We start from the raw sequence: 21,009 nt of genomic DNA on the forward strand, positions 1-21,009 counted from the left end.
TTTTTTTATGTCGTATTCTTTGGTAATAGTAAAATTGCTACCATGATAATAATTGCCATGATACTCAACTATTACCCACAATTTATATTTTCATATAATTAGACAGACCATTTTTTTATATGAGCAGAAAGACAAGTTTGTGAGAACTGAAAAGGAAAGCCACCAAAATGTTACAAGAAATGTAAAGTGGCCAGCTGAATGCTGATTAGAGCGTGCAGCTGAGCAACCAATCTACTGAAGGACTGTTCAAATCTGTTGCTGATTTATTGTCCTATTAGTCGATGAGTCAGCCTGAAATGTATCATTTTAATTTTTTTTAGAGAAAGAATCAGCTGAGGGAAGCTTACTGCAACAACCTGTGGGATGGAGCCAGGAAGACCCTGGCTACTCTGTGGGACGGACATGGATCCATATGGCACGGTAAGACCCCATTAGCCGCTTTCACACCAAGTACTTTGCCGTACTTAGTGCCGGCACTAAGTACAGAACTAAGTACAGATCGCGTTCACATCGGAATAAGTTCCCTGAAGGAAGATTACGCAAATGAAGCCACTGACGTCACTTCTTCTGCTTTGGGTTTACTGGCAGGCCGCAAACAACTTCACAGCGTATACTGCCACCCGAAGTCCCCGGCCGGAAGTCCCTGGGGTTGGGGACTGGCTTCAGTAGAAGCTGCTGGGACTCCCAGCAGCATGTGGTTTGCAATTCGCCCAGCCAATCGAAATTGGTACTTTTTTCTCCCCAGGATAGTACAATCTCTCTAGCAGGCACTAAAAATGGGGGTAAAAGTTCTCGGAACTAAGTACTCTTTTTGGTGAGCAAACGCAAAATTCCAGGCACTAACGGAACTAAATGGGAAAAGTACGGGGAAAAGTACTCCGGTGTGAACGCGCCTATTGGCTCAGTATAACACATAAATAAAGATAGATGTCAAGAAAATGGTGTGAACATAAAGGTCCTCACTCATGTACCCATTAGCCGCGTTCAGACCAAGTACTTTGCCGTACTTAGTGCCCCGGCACTTATTACCCCCAGGGCACTTAGTACAGATCGCGTTCACACCATGGTTCACACCGGAATAAGTTCCCTGAGGGATGATTACGCAAATGAGCCACTGACGTCACTTCGTCTTCTTTTGCTTTGGGTTTACTGGCAGGCCGCAAACCACTTCACGGTGTATACTGCCACCCGAAGTCCCCGGAGTTGGGGGACTTCGGGTGGCAGTATACACCGTGAAGTACACCTCCCAGCAGCTTCTACTGAAGCATTCAGAGTAAATCGCCAGAACGCCGACACCTCCTCATCTCCACCGCTCCCATGTTTTATTTTGTGTTGCCATAAGTTAGTCTCTCTGCGTTTGTGCGCTGGGCGAATGCTAATGCTAATAATGCTAATACGAGGATAATAAAATAGCGGCTCTACAAAACATTTCAGAGTTTTACGGGGCGTGGTTTGCAATTCGCCCAGCCAATCAGAACTGGGGCACTTTTTTCCCCCAGGAAACTACCATCTCTCAGCAGGCACTAAAAATGGGGGTAAAAGTTCCCGGCACTCAGTACTCTTTTTGGTGTGAACGAGACATAAGGGGTACTAACGGAAGTAAACGCGAAAAGTACTCCGGTGTGAACGTGGCTATAGATGTACTACTAATGAAGCACCCGACACTACATTTCTGGTATTGTGACCTTCTGAATGTAAGGTATATTCAGTGGTGTAGTGGGGATTTTTTTACTGGGGGGACGCTATTTGAATTAGGTCATCCCAAACAATGCCACACAAGTGCGCACGCGCGCAGTGCACTCACAAAACGGGCAGACAGGTCCACAGAAACTACCGGTATGCTTAGTCCTACTTTACTTACTGTACTGCAAAAAGCAGACGATGCTGCGCTCAACACACACACACAGACTCAAAACCATGGACACACTGGCACATAAGTTACATAAACAATGTATAGGCCTAAGTTGCATAAGCTACAGCAGGGGTCGGCAACCTTTTTGATATGAAGTGCCATTTAAAAAAAAAAAAAATGTTATCAGCGTGCCAACAATCAAGAATTATCAGCTCAGAGAATTATCAGCTTGACTCTCGTCAACTATCAGCAGGAGGGCGGGGGAGCCTCGCTCCGGGGAAGCAGTGTGTGGACCTGTCAGCGCAACTTACATGATGCCGAATTAAACAAAGACATTTAAATAATTGGTTTAAACGGCATAATAATAAGGACGATCGTCCGTTCTGTGATTCTCCAGAGCACACATGTTATGATGGTCATGCAGAGTGAGATGAGATCGCTGTCCCTTTAAAAGAGAGAGAGAGGGGTGTGGCTTGTGTTTGTGGATGGTAGAGCGACAGTGAGGGAACGTGTGTATGTTTCTGGAAGTGAAACGAGGAAGCAGAAAAACAGAGGTCTGTGATGTATTTTGTGAAACAGAAGAACAGCTAAATAAATGCAACGGCCTCCCAAGAAGAGCTCGCCTCTCTCCAGTCATTTAAGCTAAAGTGCGTTATTGAACCTGAAGCTTATTGTTTCTGCCCTCCTCGACTACGGTCTGGGAGCCAACAGGAAAGTTCAACACACAGATGGCCAGTCTGCCCCTTTGTAGCATATTATTTCGATGAGAGATGAGCAGATCGCCACTGGGCTTTCAACTAAAGACACAGCCACGCAAAAACTGCGGCATTTGTACAGCTCCTCATGGGTACTGCAATTAGTGAAGTGCTTTCCTCCGTGGTGAAACGATCAGCTCCACGGAGGAAAGCGGCAGAAAGTCACCTGGAGTTAAAGACAACGGGGCTGCGCTGCGTGCATGGCTTCCTTCTGCAGGTAACGGGGAGACGCGTTCTGGCGGCGGTCTCCTTCAGGATCCGAAAATACAATTTAAATATTTTGCACACTTATTCCACTTATTCCTAGTGTGCCACTGGTTACCAGGGGTTGCCGACCCCTGAGCTACAGTATTGCAACTAAGCAGACAGCGCTGCTTATCTCTCTCTCTCTCTCTCGCAGCGTCCACACGGCGGCGTGCATTGAAGCTTGCCGGCGGGCGTGTCTGAAACTCGACCAACAACCAATCACATGAATCTCCCGCCCCGGACACACAAGCAGCGGTTTGATTGGCTAGAGCTTGTACTGGCATATGATTTGATTGACTGACGCTTCTGCCAAAGCTTCAAAAGTTGAACATTGTTCAACTTTTGAAGCGAGCAACTCGAGCAAAGCGAAGCAACGCTCCCAGAATGCAGTTTGGCAAAGTGTGACGTCACCCCATTCAAAGTGAATGGGCAGAAGCGTTGAAGTTTCAACGCACGCCGCCTTGTGGACGGGCCGTCTCTCTCTATCTCCACTTTCAAAATCTATTTAAAACTCATAACAAACTAACAACATTCCCAAAGTTGTCCTGAAATTAACTTATTGAATAAACAAAACGAAAAATATAGCCTACTTATGCAAACAACATTGAATCTGGACTTGAAATTATTCTGATGAGGCCTAGCCTACATTGCAAATAAGCAGACTGCGCTGCTTTTCACACACACACACACACACACACACACACACACACACACACACACACACACACACACACACACACACACACACACACACACACCCCTTGCGTTTTGAAGACTGATACATCCAAAATGGATGAACAAACTTTGCAGCCCAGTTTCCCAGCTTTGCAGTCTATCCACGGGTATGCCTCTTGTTTCCTCCGCCACATCTCCTCTGTCCATACCTCTGGGAAAGGTGAGCTTGAGCTAGCCAGGGGAATGTTGCTAGCGCAGCTAACGTTAACTTTAGTGCTAGCATTATCCACGTCTTCTGGTGATGTAGTACTAGCAGCTTCACTTGTGGTGCTGCTAGCCTCTTTCTTCTTGTGAATTATATTCTTTTTAGAAAATAAGTCAAGTAAAAAATGTTTGCCTGCCATTATAGAGCTTTTTCGTTAGCGTTCTTGAGGGAAATAGCTGCCGCAAAACCGGCGGGCGGCGAGCTGGCGGTGCGTGTGTCACTGACACACCCCCAGCTGGCCGCGGGGTCACGAGCGTGATGGCGAATCATAATTTTTTAAGAAAATCGTTTTAATTTTTTATAATAATTACTGTGAAATGTATTATGTTTTTGTCATTATTACAACAAATACACACTTGCAACTGATACACTGGCAATGATTTTATATTTTTTAGACTATTAAAACAAAGATCATGCTTCAAATAAGTGGGGGTACGGCGTACCCCCGCGTCCAACGCCCACTACACCACTGGGTATATTTGCCTGTAAGCAAACCAAATATATGTTGGCAGGTGTAACCCACATTAAAGTATAACATGATTAAATATAAATAATTCATTCAAATGCATAAATATGTTAAAAAACCCTAACCCTTAAAATGCACAAATTCATTTGGTTAAAAGTCATTTCATAATGGTTTTGACAATAGTTTACTTGGAACCATGCCGACAAGAAATGTGACGCTTCCCCTTTAAGACACTTGTTGTCATTCGTAGCTAGCGTGCTCAGAGCAAAGCAGAGAGGAGAAGCAGAGAGATGAAGTGGAGGAATAGAAAACCGCAGTGACGCATCCTAAAACCCGGAAGTAAACTTCTTCCGGTTCCTTCGTCAAAAAGCAATGAGATTTCTCCATAGGATTTTGAAAAATAGCTCGAAATAAGGTCTGTGGTTGACACATTTAAGAGAGGGATCACGTTTTGTTCAGCCGGATAATCTCCACATGTCAACCCTACTTTTATAATTTTCGAATCATAAATCTAGTCGCCAGAAGCAAAATCCTAACGTTATGCTATAAACGAACTACAAGCTAGTACAGCAGCAGGGTCGCACGACTTCAACGTCACGCCAACTTAAGATCCTTTCAACTGACTTTCGCGCGCTTGCATATTTTAACAAAGCTTTTCATTTGGATATTATTTCATAATTATTTTCCTTATACATGTGATGTTTTGGTTTTGTTTCTTTCCGTTAACCGTCAAGTGGGAAATACGTTTTTTTTTGTGTTTCTGTTAGTATCCTAAGATACTGTTATGTTTGTCTGTGAAAAAAATTGTTTTATTATTATGAAGGGCAGACCATCTATTTGTATTTATTTTGTTTATTTTAGAAAGGGGCAGGTCACATAAGATTTTATTCTTCTCCCTGCTCCTTTTCGCTCAATGATGTTTTGGTAGAGTCATGTTTTGTGGCAATTATTGTACATTTAGTTTTGCGTACCATGAGCGGGACAAATAACAATGAAATGAAATTGTAGCCACACTGAATTTAACTAGAAGTCATGGCTGTGTCAATTACCAGTCTGATATCGTTTTACAAAGATGACAAGAAGAGTGTAGATAGAGGAGAGAACCACTACAAGTCAGGACACGTACAACAGTGCAGCCTAGATAAAGGTGTGCTTACCGGTGTTGTCAGGGCTAGCATGAGGGACAAGGTTTATTGAGTGTCGGTGAGTAGTGATAGCAAGAGTACCGTTAACCTAGAGTTAATTTATTCACATTAGTGACATTAATTCCCATCAACAAATCCATTTTATGTGTCACATGAAATCTTTATTAGGGCCTGAGCACGAAGTGTGCGAAGACCTATTGTAATTGGTAGAATTCTTATTCTCCATGCTCTGCAGTTTTGACCTGTTTTTGAGGGGGTTACGACACTATTCATGTAGCGACATTTGGCAACGCTGCCAGGACGGGTGAAATATTTTACATTCTGGAGTCGATGGGTTCGAAATTTCCAACATGCTCATAGTCGCAGCGTAACTCTGATGGGCCTGAAATGTTGCACACTTATCCGGGTGGAGCAGCCCTACATTATATCCTCTGGTATCCCTAAGCTCCGCTTTTTTAATTAGCATAATGTGAAAAACAGTGAAATATTAACTACAATTTCAATGTTTTCATTTTCAACACCAAACTCAGTGTACAGCATCAGTGGAAGGCAGAGGTTGCGCTAGACTTTTTCGCTGCCCGTCATTTTGAGGGACAGGATCGTAACATTTCCGTCAAAATTCATTATTACTAGCGATGCACGATATTGGTTTTCTGAAACCGATACCGATAACTTCCTGCTTCTCAAGACCGATACCGATAATAAAAAAAAATGTACGCCACTAATTATTTTAACGCGATTAACGCATGTGTATTTTTTTTCCTCAGCCGCCCCGTAGTTTCAGAGCGCATCGAGTTTAAAATACCATCTACAAGCTGATGCTGACAGCCCCGCTCCTGCTGCCCGCTTGTGGCAGACCACACTTCCACGCTCACCGGCAGGCACCGACTGGCCATCTGGAGGACCGGGAGGGTGTGTGTATGTGTGGCCCGAGCGAGCGAGAGAGAGACCTTACGTGCATTGTTGTTGTTAGCATCTGGTGCTAGCTAGCTGCGCTAACGGATATACCGAGCTGTTTAAATGAAAACAGAGGAGCGACATTTTTGCCACAACTGCGCCGAGCACTTGACTTTATGCAGGAAGCCAGACAGTGGGACATTGTACGAAAAGTCAGCACACTCAGCACGGATAGTGCGCAACATGATTGCAGCGTCCAGGCAGCTCCGGTTCGAGCATATGCCTTGAGTTGCACATAGCTCCAACACCCATACCACCGACGACATGTTTGTTTACTGTCCTGGCTTCACAGCCGCACACCATTTACGATTTGTGAAAAACTCCCCTCTTCCTAAACCACTAATACCACAGTACTGGCAAAACGGGAGGAGCCGAGTGAAAAACAAGCGCCCCTCATCCCAATCCACCCACACCGCAGTATTTTTTTCTTTTTTTTTACCCAAAAAATATATTGTATATTATCAGGGCTATTAATACTGGTATCGGGTTTATCGGGATGACGTCATAATTCCTAATATCGGACCGATAATTATCGTGCATCCCTAATTATTACCCGTCGGTCTTTACACAACTCTGATGGGGGGGGGGGGGGGAAGAGAGAGAGAGAGCACGCTCGTGAACTGTCAACGGGCGGGGGGGTGCGCCTGTGTTATGCATGCCCACTGCACCTCACAGGAGCGTGCCACAGCGTAAAGCAAATACTTGCAGACCTTTCAATGATTGTACGGCAAAGTTAGGTTTGGAAACTATATAATTTCCTTTTTGGCGGGCATACATAACACGGCATAATACCGGAGCCTCGCTGCGGGGAAGCTTTGGCGCTGTTCTGAGTTTGTTCTAATCAGTCAAAATGACGGACTGCTTTCAGATTTTTCCGTCATTGTTAAAAAAAATCTGTCATAGACGGAAAATATTCGGTTAACGCGACCTCTGGTGGAGGTCAGACACATTACCGTAGAAAATGAGCACGACGTGTGGGAAAATGTGGCCGACATCAATCGAAACGTATCAGCAAAAAGGTGTGGCTTAGACATAAATGCCCCTGATTCATCCATAATGTTCCAAATATCACACATTTCAGTGGATAGGTTCAGTCTGTCTTGGGGAATAGGCACAGCAAAGCATGTTCATTTGGACAATAGGGGGCCGCCAAAAACACAACAAATGTGTACCTCAAGAGCAGATGGACGAAATAAATATATTTTGTCATAGATATACTGGCAGGATGAGTATAAAGTGAGATTTAAAGTGTTGCAACCAATGATGAATGTGGGCGTGTCCTATTCAGTTTATTCTCGAAATCGAAGGGTTAAAAACACTTACGGACACATAACTTTGAGTTAAAATGAGTTACGGCCTTTAAACTCTGAACACACGTGACAGCCCACAACCTTTTCCAGACTGTACAAAAATTCATACGTTTTAGCAAATACGGCTCAGTAGCGCCCAGTGCGTTTTAAGCGCGTTTTCGCACACTTCTCCTAGGGAAATGTTCGAAAAAATTCCAAACCAGGACAAGATCAGGCCATATCCAATGTGATGCTAAATTGCGAATGCATAGTCGACTGCTCAAACGGGGAGCTTGTAAGCTAACTGACTACGTTTTTGTAAACCAGCTCATTAGCGCCCCCTATTGTGCGATAGTCACATATAGTTTCTCCAAACTACCCGAATCTTGCCACAGACATTCCTCATGGAATTGCGGACATATTTCATAATGGCTTCCATTAGCCCCGCCCCCCAGAAAGTTGGCCATTTTAAGCGCATTTTCGTGAACACCTCCTAGGGAAAAGATCGGAAAAATTCCAGTCCAGGACAAGTTCAGCCCATATTCAATATCATGCATTGCGAATAAAATTGTTGCTAGCTCAATCGGGGCGGACGTAAGCTAACAGAGAATGTACCATTTTACATGTCGCAAATGACTCCAAACTACTCGCATATAGTTTTCCCGATATTCACGAAACGCTGTATACACATTGCTATTATGATGGCACACATATTTCAAATGGCTTTTCATTAGGCCCGCCCCCCACAAAAATGGCAATTTTGAAAGATGGCCGTTTTTCATGCATTTTGAGCACATTTTTGCTAACTGCTCTTAGGGAAATTATCGGAAAAACTCCACTCCAGGACAAATTAAGGCCATATCCACAGCCATGCTAAATTGGGAATAAAAAAGTTGCTAGCTCAATCGGGGCGGTCGTAAGCTAACAGAGAATATACCATTTTTGACGATTTACATGTCGCAAATTACTCCAAACTACTCGCATATGGTTGTTCCAATATGCACGAAATGTTGTATACACATTTAATTGCTCTTATGATTGCGGGCATCTTTCAAATTGCCTTCCATTTGGCCCGGACCTCCGAAAGTCGGCCATTTTGAAAAATATGCAGTTTCCATGCCTTTTCTGCACATTTTTGCAAAGGCCCCCTAGGGAAACGGCCGGAAAATTTCCGTTCCAGGACAAGTTCAGCCCATATCCAATGCGATGCAACGTTGCGAAGGAATAGTCAGTCACTCGAACGGGGAGCTCACAGGCTACAATGTACCATTTTCCAACATTTAGATGTCAGATAAGCTACTCTGCCTTCCACATCATCTGTCTCTTTCTCACACACACGCACACACACTCTCACTCACGCACATACACACACACACACACACACACACACACACACACACACACACATACACACTCACACACTGCTGGCAATGATGTTGAGTGTTAGTCCAGCAGCTCCCTCTGCTGGCGGCACATGCAATTACAACAGACATATATACACTCCATAACACACACATACAGCTCTTGAAGCATATAAAATATATCATATCATATGTATATGTTTTGATGTGAAGCACTATTTGGTTTCATGACAAATATCAACTGTTTATTTGTAGATATCTACTAAAGCATACAAATAAAGTGTGTAATGTCGGCATGTTACTTATATTATTGAGTGATATATATTATACACACTGTGCTGCTTTCTGCACTGGCCTCAGCAGCTGTTCTCACTGTAAATGTCGGCTCACAATTAAAGCAGTTGTATTAAAAACATACATAGCCTAATATCCAGAGGAGATGCGTTTATTGAGTAAACAAACAGTCAAGGGCAGAAAGTCTGCACAACCCACTGCACCGCACGCCACGGTTACTGCTCCTCCAGACAGCCTCCGCGATAATCGATCCTCGACGAGCCTTTACAGCAAATTGTTTTCCTTCGAGAAGGCGCGCCCACATCCGTTTCCGGGTCGCTGCCGGAGGACCGAGGAGTCCGGGACACGAACATTTGAGAAATTACGAACGGCTCATTTCGGATGACTCGCGCGCGTCTGCTTGACGCCGGGACGACCGGCGACCCTCCCCGACAGGCGCTCAGACGCGAAGGCCCGCCCACAACTGCGTGCACATCTGTGACCACAGTTTTAATTACAAATATTACACACCAGAAAACACAGAAATATCCATGAAATAAACATACAGTAGGCTTTAAACAATTAAAGGGATAATTGGGAAGGCATTACAAATGTAAATATATTTTAAATAAGAAAACAATCCCACCACCACAGGTATCTACAGGAGAAGAGGGAATTCTCTCCACAAAATGTGAATGCCCACGTGGAGAATGGAAATGCAGTCATGCGGCTGCATTAGCCATCTTTGCCATCCACAATTTCAGCTTCACTGACACCCCCTGTCAGTGGAAGAAGCCAAAGGCAGATAAACGTATGCATTCAGTGGAGGAGCTATTTCCTCCAACCAATAACTAATTTAACCCGCTGACAAGAGAGCCCACCTCCGAAGATCGTGACTGGCTGAGGGACAGACTCGGGGGCAGGTTCTCAGGAATTTTTGGCTTCTCTCCCCCGAGCCAGAAGAGGAACACTACAGCTTGGAAACACTTACTGTTCCTGAAATGATCAAATCTGTTGGGCATCAGGGACCTGAGGCAATGATGGCAAGCATGGCATTGTCTGAGGAGCAACAGAGGGCAATGCAGGTGTCTACCACTGGTCAGCGAACCAACCCAAACTGGCATTTGTTCAGGAAAGGAAGGTTGACTGCCAGCAACTTTGGAGCTGTCCTGAGGTCAAAGCGTGTGACTGCTTCCCTTAGTGCCAGGGTGCTAGGGCAACAACAGGCCCTTGATGGTGTTTTGTCTGTACAGTGGGGGACTATGAATGAATGTGAGGGCGTCAGGGCATTCACCACTGCAACCCAGATGCAGGTCCATGAGTCAGGTTTGTGGCTCTCCCAATCAGGATTGTTGGGGGCATCTCCAGATGGTCTGGTAGGGTCTTACGCTGTGCTGGAGGTAATGTGTCCCTACGGAGCCAGGGAAATGACAATTAGTGAAGCGTTGCAAACCAAGGGCTTCTGTGTCAGTAAGGAGGGCGAAACATTCAGCCTGCGTGAGGAACATCCTTACTGGCACCAAGTGCAAGGTCAGCTTCACCCATAGACTGTATATATAAATGGACGTAGTGTCCGTGACGTCACCCATAGGATTCTGCAGAGTTGCCGTGAAGCCCTTAGTAGGCGGAGTCGGCCACTAACAGCTTGACAGCAACGTCAGAGTCTAATCCCGCCTGCTCCAAATAAGGGCAAAGAGGCGGAGCCGAGGTGGAGCCTGCTGCCTCCGAACTGGAAGTAAACAGAGCTAGCTTAGGCTAAGAAGCTAAGCTAACATGAAATACATGCATACCAAGTTACTGCTAACAGTGTAGTTCCCCTATATAAACGTTACATTCATAATCAAATGAGACAATCTGCAAGAGAATTAGCTATATTTTGTTATTCTTAATGCTTGTCATTCACACGTTAAGAAAATAAGTACCGATACATAGCAGAACAATTGTGGCGATGTTCAGCTTAATAAGCCTTGTTCAACATAATTTATTTAGCTAATACTACAGCAGGCGAACCAAGTCTGCGTTTCGCTGCATTCCTTGATCTCCAGTTATAACGACGGACTCCACCGCCCAGACCTAACGGAGCCGCAGTGGGCTAGCTCCGGGACACCGGCTGGAGCTAGCCCCCTGCGGCTCCGTTAGCTCCGGCGGCCACCACTGGGATAATTGGGTCCCCTATTAACATTTGCTCCCATTTAGCATTATGGGCGTCATAGCCATAGACTATAAAAGTCTTACCCAAGGCTGAATCATAAACTAAAATGTATATGTATGCATAAAGGGTTACGTCCTTAGCTAGCTAATAAGTAACTAGCTAAGCTACCAAGCACACAAACACCTGCGAACGGGGTTAACATGTATAATATTATCATTGTAGACTTCTTGGAAGTTCTGTTAGTACATTCAAGCGCACAGCACGACATTTTAATTGTCTGGTATTTGTAACAATATTCCCTAAAAGGCACAATCACCACGAACACGGCTAAAGCTAAAGGGTCAGTACAGTACTATGACTAACTAACGTTGTAGCCTCTATGGTTGTAGCCTAGCAGAGTGGACAAGTTGCTGTTAGCTGACAGTGAGGCATGTACATGTCCATCAAAGTGACCACGCCCTAATTTATGCAAAAACTTTAAAACCTAATATAAATAAAAGGGTCGTGTTAGAAAACAATTCACTCACAGATTCATAATCATGAAGGTGGAATCTAACTATATCGATAATAATATTTATTGCATCCATGGGTAGAAACATGTTTTTTTCTGCTGTAAAGTTGGGCATTTTAACATGGGGGTCTATGGAAATTGCTCCTTTCTGCAGCCAGTCCCTAGCGGCCCATGTATGAACTGCAGTGTGTGGCACTTCCGTATTGGCTTCCCGGCTGTTCCCCAGAGTTTGCCGCTTGGCTTCACCTCACTGCAAGAGAGACTTGCTACTTTGTGGTCTGGACTACGAAAGACAGTGTCATCATTCCGATAGCCCGAGATGACAATTGGCAGCCTAACCTGTTGGCTCGAGGACTTTTTCAAGGCCCACATGCTTCCAAAGCTGGCACTGCCGAAATAATCACCTTTGTCACTGTTGTGGTTATTTTCTGAAAAAGACAGAAAAACAAAAAGGCATATTAATTGACTTGTTCTGAGTTCAGAGAGCACTGCTGTTAAAATTAAATAATTTTTTTAGAGAAAACTCAGCTTCAGGATGTTATGGTTCCCTTTTTGAAGATCTTTCTTGTAGCTGCTGCGATCCTTGTTTGAGTCGTTCATATGTTCGATGAAAAAGATCATAAATCTATCATTTTCAAATATAGTACTGAAATTGAAATTTTGAATCGTTTTTCATTTACATTTACTCGCCTTTGCAATGTTGTGGTTGTTAGAGTGTTAGGTTTCCTGTCAGCTCGTCTGTTGGGAACATATAAAATATTAGTTTAATGGAAGTCACACCGTCGCATATAAGAGCATTAAGACATACAGTACATAGGCTAAAAAAAAAACATCTAAAGATATAACCTTGCACTTTGATAAGTCTCGTGAACATTTTCACTATTTTGACATTTTTATAGATCAAAATTGAACTAAAGAAATAAATGGTAGATTAATCCATATTGAAAATAGGTGTCAGCTGCTACACTAATTATTATAATAGATTTATTAAAGATAAGATATTACTTTATTGATCCCAATTTGGGAAATGTTTGTGTTGCAGCAGCATAAAAAGAAAAACAAAATATAAGTTATTATACATACAAAAGTATGTGAGGGATGACTATGAGAGACTAAATGAGAAAACAAATCCAGGAAATCACATTGTCTGATTTTTAAAGAATTTATTTGCAAATGATGGTGGAAAATAAGTATTTGGTCAATAACAAAAGTTCATCTCAATACTTTGTTATATACCCTTTGTTGGCAATGACAGAGGTCAAACGTTTTCTGTAAGTCTTCACAAGGTTTTCTCACACTGTTGCTGGTATTTTGGCCCATTCCTCCATGCAGATCTCCTCTAGAGCAGTGATGTTTTGGGGCTGTCGCTGGGCAACACAGACTTTCAACTCCCTCCAAAGATGTTCTATGGGGTTGAGATCTGGAGACTGGCTAGGCCACTCCAGGACCTTGAAATGCTTCTTATAAAGCCACTCCTTCGTTGCCCGGGCGGTGTGTTTGGGATCATTGTCATGCTGAAAGACCCAGCCACGTTTCATCTTCAATGCCCTTGCTGATGGAAGGAGATTGTCACTCAAAATCTCACGATACATGGCCCCATTCATTCTTTCCTTTACACGGATCAGTCGTCCTGGTCCCTTTGCAGAAACACAGCCCCAAAGCATGATGTTTCCACCCCCATGTTTCACAGTAGGTGTTCTTTGGATGCAACTCAGCATTCTTTCTCCTCCAAACACGTCTAGTTGAGTTTTTACCAAAAAGTTCTATTTTGGTTTCATCTGACCATATGACATTCTCCCAATCCTCTTCTGGATCATCTAAATGCTCTCTAGCAAACTTCAGACGGGCCTGGACATGTACTGGCTTAAGCAGGGGGACACGTCTGGCACTGCAGGATTTGAGTCCCTGGCGGCGTAGTGTGTTACTGATGGTAGCCTTTGTTACTTTGGTCCCAGCTCTCTGCAGGTCATTGACTAGGTCCCCCCGTGTGGTTCTGGGATCTTTGCTCACCGTTCTTGTGATCATTTTGACCCCACGGGGTGAGATCTTGCGTGGAGCCCCAAATCGAGGGAGATTATCAGTGGTCTTCCATTTTCTAATAATTGCTCCCACAGTTGATTTCTTCACACCAAGCTGCTTACCTATTGCAGATTCAGTCTTCCCAGCCTGTTGCAGGTCTACAATTTTGTTTCTGGTGTCCTTTGACAGCTCTTTGGTGTTGGCCATAGTGGAGTTTGGAGTGTGACTGTTTGAGGTTGTGGACAGGTGTCTTTTATACTGATAACGAGTTCAAACAGGTGCCATTAATACAGTTAACAAGTGGAGGACAGAGGAGGCTCTTAAAGAAGAAGTTACAGGTCTGTGAGAGCCAGAAATCTTGTTTGTTTGTAGGTGACCAAATACTTATTTTACCGAGGAATTTACCAATTCATTCATTAAAAATCCTACAAAGTGATTTCCTGGATTCTTTCCCCCCATTCTGTCTCTCATAGTTGAAGTGTACCTAGGATGAAAATTACAGGCCTCTCTCATCTTTTTAAGTGGGAGAACTTGCACAATTGGTGGCTGACTAAATACTTTTTTGCCGCACTGTACATTTAGCAGCGGCGCATATTGGCGGGGCGCACTTCGCACGCACACACAAAAATTCCACTCGCTCCGCACTCACATTTTGCTAGGCCCGCGTGCCACCGCTGCTATGACTCCATCCTAGGGGAAACACTGCAGTGGTCTCCATTATTTGCAAATGGAAGATGTTTGAAACCACCAGGGCTCTTCCTAGAGCTTGCTGCCCAAACCAAACTGAACATCGGGGGAGAAGGACCTTAGTCAGAGGGTTGACCAAGAACCTGATGGTCACTCTGACAGAGCTCCAGTGTTCCTCTGTGGAGATGGGAGAACCTTCTATTACACAGATAATTATAGACCCATTAAAAAAACGTTTTATTGGAATTCCAAAGTATGGTGAAAATAGCCTCATTACAAAATCATGCCATTTGCAGTAACACAACCAAAGTTATTGGCAAATGAAATGTGAAAAATTACCCATTTGGACAAAAATGTCCAGAGTGATACCTATAGTGAGGGTTAAATTAATATCATTTTTTAGGCGCGGGCTGATTTGACAACGGAACCCCGAATCACGGCCGACACAGGACCCTCCTCATCTGCGCTCTTATTTTGTCAGACAACTTCCGGTAGCAGAATATGACAAAACAGGGGTTTTTTCGTTTCTATTTACTAGTGGGTTTTTTTGTTTTGAGAAGTAGAAAATTAAAATCATCCTGTTTTTAAGTTTAGTAAATCCCTTTTTTTTACCATGAAAAAGAGAAACGCCTTGTATTTCAATTATTACTTTTTTTATTTTAAAACAAAAATGAAATATCCACTCGTTTTTAGTTTTTGAATATCCTTTTCTGAAAAGAAAATCCAAAGACCAAAACATACACTGACCATATACAGCCCTGTACTCTATATCATATACATGTGATTTCAAATTGGTGAATATGTTTTTTGATTAGCCTACATTTAAAAATGTTTAACCAAGTATTGAACTGTCAGAGCCTCAGCACTTCCGTTTCTCGGAATAAAATGTGTTCCTCATGTACTCTGTCCTGTGCTCCAGGTTATGAGATCCATGGGATGGAGAAGATTCCGGACAAAGGCCCAGCGCTGATAGTGTACTATCATGGAGCCATTCCCATCGACTACTACTACTTCCTGGCAAAAGTTATCCTGCAGAAGGGAAGGCCCTGCCACTCTGTCGCTGACCACCTGCTCTTCAAGATCCCAGGTACTCACACGGTTACACCCACACACACACACACACACACACATGTACACATACAGTACTAATCTTCACAAGTACTGCTACTACTGATATCATTACATCTCTTAAGAAATAAAACGTGCAAGAACAATTTAAAATAGTGCAAGCTTTAAATAGTATAAAACCATATTGGTGCAATATGAAATGTAGGAATAAGTTAAATACAAAATAATATAAAATGAAATATTGTACACTAAAATGGAATACTTTAGGGTACAGTTGGGATTGTTTTTTATGTAACTTTGTTAAATACCAGCTTTATCTCAAATGTTTTCCCTTCTCTTCGGCTAGTTCCTATTCTAATGAATCCATCCTGTCCTGTTCCTCCAGGTTTCAAGTTACTGCTGGAGGTGTTCAGTGTGATCCACGGCCCTCAGGAGGAGTGTGTGCGTGCTCTGAGGAACGGCCACCTGCTGGGGATTTCTCCAGGGGGAGTGCGGGAGGCTCTGTTCAGTGACGAGACCTACCCCCTCCTCTGGGGCAAACGCAGAGGCTTTGCACAGGTCGCCATCGACTCCCAAGTGGTGCGTTGCTCTTAGTTTCAGTAGGGAGGGCATAACATTTCCAAATACATTCATATTCTAAATGTCAAGTGATGTGACATTACATACAGTGTGTCTCTATAGAGTGGTGCAGTAAAAACATATTGTCGTAGGCCAACAATACGTAGGTGCTTACACGTTTTGCTCACCAGGATAATATCCACATAGTTTTGTTTGTTTGTTTTGTTTGTTTATTTATTTAAAGGACAGTGCACATTAATCCACATTGCTGTAAATGAGCCAGTATTAGCCAGCAGGCTAATTTTCAACTGTTGTCCTTGGTTAAACCACTGTTACGTTTTTTAAGGGTTAATGCAGGAGTCAGAAGTAAAAAGCTAACATTAGGCTATAAACAATCTACATCAGTCACATGGCCGCACTTCACCCCCGCTTAGCTAAAGGCGGCTAATGTTCGGCGTGATGACATTTAGTCGTCTCATTTAGACACAGCAACCACTGTTTTTATTACACATCGAAGCTTCAGACATTCACCATTTACTGGGTAAATGTACTTAATTTAATTAAATTAATGAATTAAATTCATTTAATTTGGGCATTTACTGACGTATTTTATGTTGTAGGACAAACGTTTTTTTTCTTGTTTAACCACAGACCTAGTTTCATGAATATTTCAGGAAACTAAAAACCCGTTGAAGAAGCGCAGTAACATGCCAACTCCTTTCCAGGCTGAAGGCTCATTCCTGCCCCGTTTATTTATTGTTTGTCATTTAATACAGTACACAACATTTTATTTGCTTATCAACTTAACTGAAAATTGCCAACAAAGGAAAATTCACTTTTCAATTCTATAAATGTTTTGGATAATCTTTCATTTTTAACAATAACAATCAAAATTGATTGTTGCGGACTAAATACTAGGTATTAGATTATAAAGTTCTGGCTCGTACAAAACACTGTAGGTCACACACACACATTTAAGAAGCGTCACCCATCTTAAATGAGACTATAGTACCGTCTCCAAATTGTCACACTTAAAGCCAGATTAAAACGTGTGGATGTGCAACTCATTTAGTCAGAAAACGACCCGGAATGCTACAGTTTCAACAATGACAGATTTATCAAATTCAACAAATGTCGATGCTCCGTGTTATTGTAGCATCTTTTTATCCATGTCAGAGTTCTGCAGTTTAGGAAGCCCTCCTCTCTAATCCTCTCTCTCTCTCTGTCTGTCTTTCTTTCAGCCTATAATTCCAATGTTTACTCAGAATGTGCGGGAAGGCTTCAGATCTCTGGGAACACTCAGTAAGTGTAGAAGAAAGTCAAGTTAAGATAGCACCCCCAAGATGATGGTCTCACTGATGGACACACAGACACAGCACATGACATTCCTTACACACATGTTGCTTTTAGATGTTTTTTGGATGTATGGAGAGTGTTGTGAAACATCTTTCATCTCTCTTTTGTCATTCAGGATTTTTCCGCTGGCTGTACGAGAGGTTCCGCCTCCCTGCAGCTCCTGTGTACGGAGGATTTCCTGTGAAGTTCAGGACCTTCCTCGGGGATCCCATTCCTTACGAACCCGATGTTAACGCTGCAGAGCTGGCACAGAAAGTCAGTGAGCTCAAGCTGTGGTCTTTCTTTCTATCTTCCTGTGTAATATCTCTTCAGAGCATGGGCCCTTTTCAGTCCATGATAATTTCCTGGGTAACAAGTGCTTTTGTTGTAAGAAACAGCCAGACAGAGGGAATGATACACGGCAAATGAAAAGCATCTTCACCAACTTGACAACACATTCGCAGCCTTTACTAAAAGCACTGCATAAACGAAACGATGCAATTGCTCATGTTTCCTCAAGTTGGTGAATGTTTTCTAAATACTGAGCATGTCTTGTCAAGTTGGTTAACATGTTTTTTATTTGCATGTGTTTTGGCAGATTTGTGTTTTTATATTTGCATAGTTACTGAAGCTTCAGCGCGTTTCTCTTAATGGAAGTATTTTGGGCCGCTGTAGCACGTTTTGCACCTGTCGGCCACCGTAGTCCTGTGAGTTCCTGTACTTTGCAAATGTGTCACTCACAGCTCTGTTGCTCTGCAGGTGCAGCAGGCGGTGCAGGCTCTGATAGACCAGCACCAGCAGATCCCGGGGAACATCCTGAGAGCCCTGCTGGAGAGATTCCACAGCAAACACAAAGAGCACTAACCCTAACCCACAGCTCACAGACACACTGACAGTGAGGGACCAAGAGGACACACGAGGCTCCGTTGGGGCGGACCCTGACGTGTTGGAGTTTTTGCACAGCTGTCTTCACCGCTTCCACCCGACTGACACTGCAGAGGTTCCTGTAACAGATCGTTTTATCACAGGTTTCTCATATGTTTCCTTTTGATCAACTCCCTTTTTAATCAGTTTGAATCTACACTTCCTGATTTTGTGACATTGGACTTGACAGTAATCTTACCTCACAATGATTTTGATGTTCTCATATATTTGCCTTAATTAATTACTGTATGGTCAGATAAATATAATGAAGGATGATATTTTTCAGTTCATATTTATGGGATTCAGGCCATTTCTTTACAATTATTTCTTTTTTTTTAAATGTGAACAAGGACATTATTTATGTCAGCAAGAGATTCATACAGTTAATACATGTGGCTATTCCACATGTTGGTGTCTTTAAATTGAAGCTTTATGTATGAACCAAACTGATAGTGACCATAGTTCATACCGACCTAAAGCTACTGAAGTACAACAGCACAACGTGGTGTGAATGAGATTAACTTGTACATAGACTCAAACATACAAAAGAGAACCGCATTCTTTATTATAGACACTACACAGTGTTCATTGCATTGATCAATTCCACTTGTTTTCCTAAAAATGAATATAGGCAGGCAGATAACGCGTCATTCCTCAGGCCTCCTTTTCTTCTAATTTCCTGGAAATTGACCCAAAAATGTAATAAATATTAATCAATTCTATCCCTGTTAATAGAACGGGCTGTTTGGTTTTATAAATATAGAAAAGGTTTCGGACAAAGAAAAAGTTATTTCCCCCTACATCCACCTATAATTATTTGCTCAAATGTTGTAGGAAACCGATGAAATTCTGTTGGATAACCCAATCAAACAAAAAGGAATTAACCTGTAAAAATATGCAGGCTCTCATTTATGTTACAGTTGTAGTCCGTTCTCTAAATGTAGTTCATCTCACACTACAGAACCTTCTAACAGATGTCATTTTAATTTACAAGACTCCCTGAGACTGTCCTAAAATGGCAAAGCTAAACTCGTTGTAAGTTAATTGTGTCAGCTGTTATGCTGTGTAAGGACTCTGTCACACTTTATATTGCTGTTGCTTGCTTCCAATTGTAATACCTTGAATATTTGTTATTTTGTAACATATTCATAAGCAACCATCTTGTTCAAAGAGTCAATCAGCTCAGAATGAACCCAAGTTACTGTGAGGCTTCTTCCTGTTTCATGTGCACTGCCCATGTGATGTTGGGACTGTAGGTCGGGCAGATAGGACATTTGAAGACGTTACCCATCACACAATTTATTCGTCATTTTATACATTGAATAATTCATCAAATACATTGCAAGAGAAAATAAATGTATCAATCAATGATGACATTCATCATTGTTAGTAGCCCTACACATAGCAGTTGTGCCATACATCTAAAAATGCCAAAGATATCTGAGAGATGGCTTATTATCAGTCAATTCAACTTCAGGTAACAAACAAAGGCTAAATTAAGTAAAAGATGGAGACTTATGCACTAAACAATGAAAACATACTGAGATCAAAAAGTATAATGTATTCAAAATAGAACTAAAAGGAACCAAAGAGTTTCACTAATACAAGTTATTGGAGTAAACAGGTAACGGGGATGTGGAAAAAATGGTACTATAAGTTGTTATTTAGAAAGATGATTTGAAACAACCCGGTCCAGTTAAACACTGATGTGCCCAATTTAAACAGCCCTACATCAAACCTTCAACAGAAGCACATTATCATTGTTATGCATCATTGTAAAGTTATGTTTGCATTTTGTATTGTACTGCATGTGGAGTTTTGGGATAACATTTTATAAAAAACCTGTTATAAATATGCACAAACAAGCCTCTCGCTGAAATATATATCATATCCAAATCTACTAATGGAAGACTTTATTGGATGCGTTTATGAAGATGTAAATACTGTGATTCCACGGCTGGTTTTGCACACGGTCAGAAGTATTGCTGCCAACAAGCTTCTGTGAGACCAGGTGTGTTTAGTGACGTCTGTCTGTTTGCTTTACTCGTGAACTGGTTGCCTTTTTCCACATTTATGTTGATAGTAATTTTTGAGATAATCTAACTTGTATTTTTTAATTATGTCAATATATACATGTTGCACTTTTAAATATTCAGATCCACTTTAACCTGTTAATAAATCTATTTTATTAAGATGTTTCATGCCAATTATTTTCTGCTGTTATTATTTCATCAACTGTATTATCACAGTAGTTTGTGCTGCTAGTGCTTTTGGCCAAGTTAGATGAATAAATTAGGACTGAGAATGGTTTTAATATAAAAAATGAATTATATATACAGTAAATAAGATTGTATTGAAATTAGGGCTGTCAAACGATTACAATTTTTAATCAGATTAATCACAGTTTAAAAATTAATTAATCATGATTAATCACCATTCGAACTATGTCCAAAATATGCCATTTCTTTATG

The 21,009-nt window shown here is 42.2% G+C and overlaps 1 protein-coding gene across 1 annotated transcript in view; it reads left to right on the forward strand.

The window, feature by feature from the left end:
* Positions 1-20,734, forward strand: part of tmem68 (transmembrane protein 68) — a 42,105-nt gene extending 21,371 nt beyond the window's left edge. The window contains exons 4-9 of the mRNA XM_034216573.1: positions 321-420; positions 15,573-15,740; positions 16,107-16,300; positions 17,521-17,581; positions 17,751-17,890; positions 18,374-20,734. Of these exons, the coding sequence (XP_034072464.1) occupies positions 321-420; positions 15,573-15,740; positions 16,107-16,300; positions 17,521-17,581; positions 17,751-17,890; positions 18,374-18,478 (768 nt within the window). The 3' untranslated portion in view covers positions 18,479-20,734. The remainder of the gene's footprint in view (positions 1-320; positions 421-15,572; positions 15,741-16,106; positions 16,301-17,520; positions 17,582-17,750; positions 17,891-18,373) is intronic.
* Positions 20,735-21,009: the final 275 nt, after the last annotated feature.

This window comes from Gymnodraco acuticeps, unplaced genomic scaffold (genome assembly GCF_902827175.1).
Source record: "Gymnodraco acuticeps unplaced genomic scaffold, fGymAcu1.1, whole genome shotgun sequence".
Lineage (NCBI taxonomy): Eukaryota > Metazoa > Chordata > Actinopteri > Perciformes > Bathydraconidae > Gymnodraco > Gymnodraco acuticeps.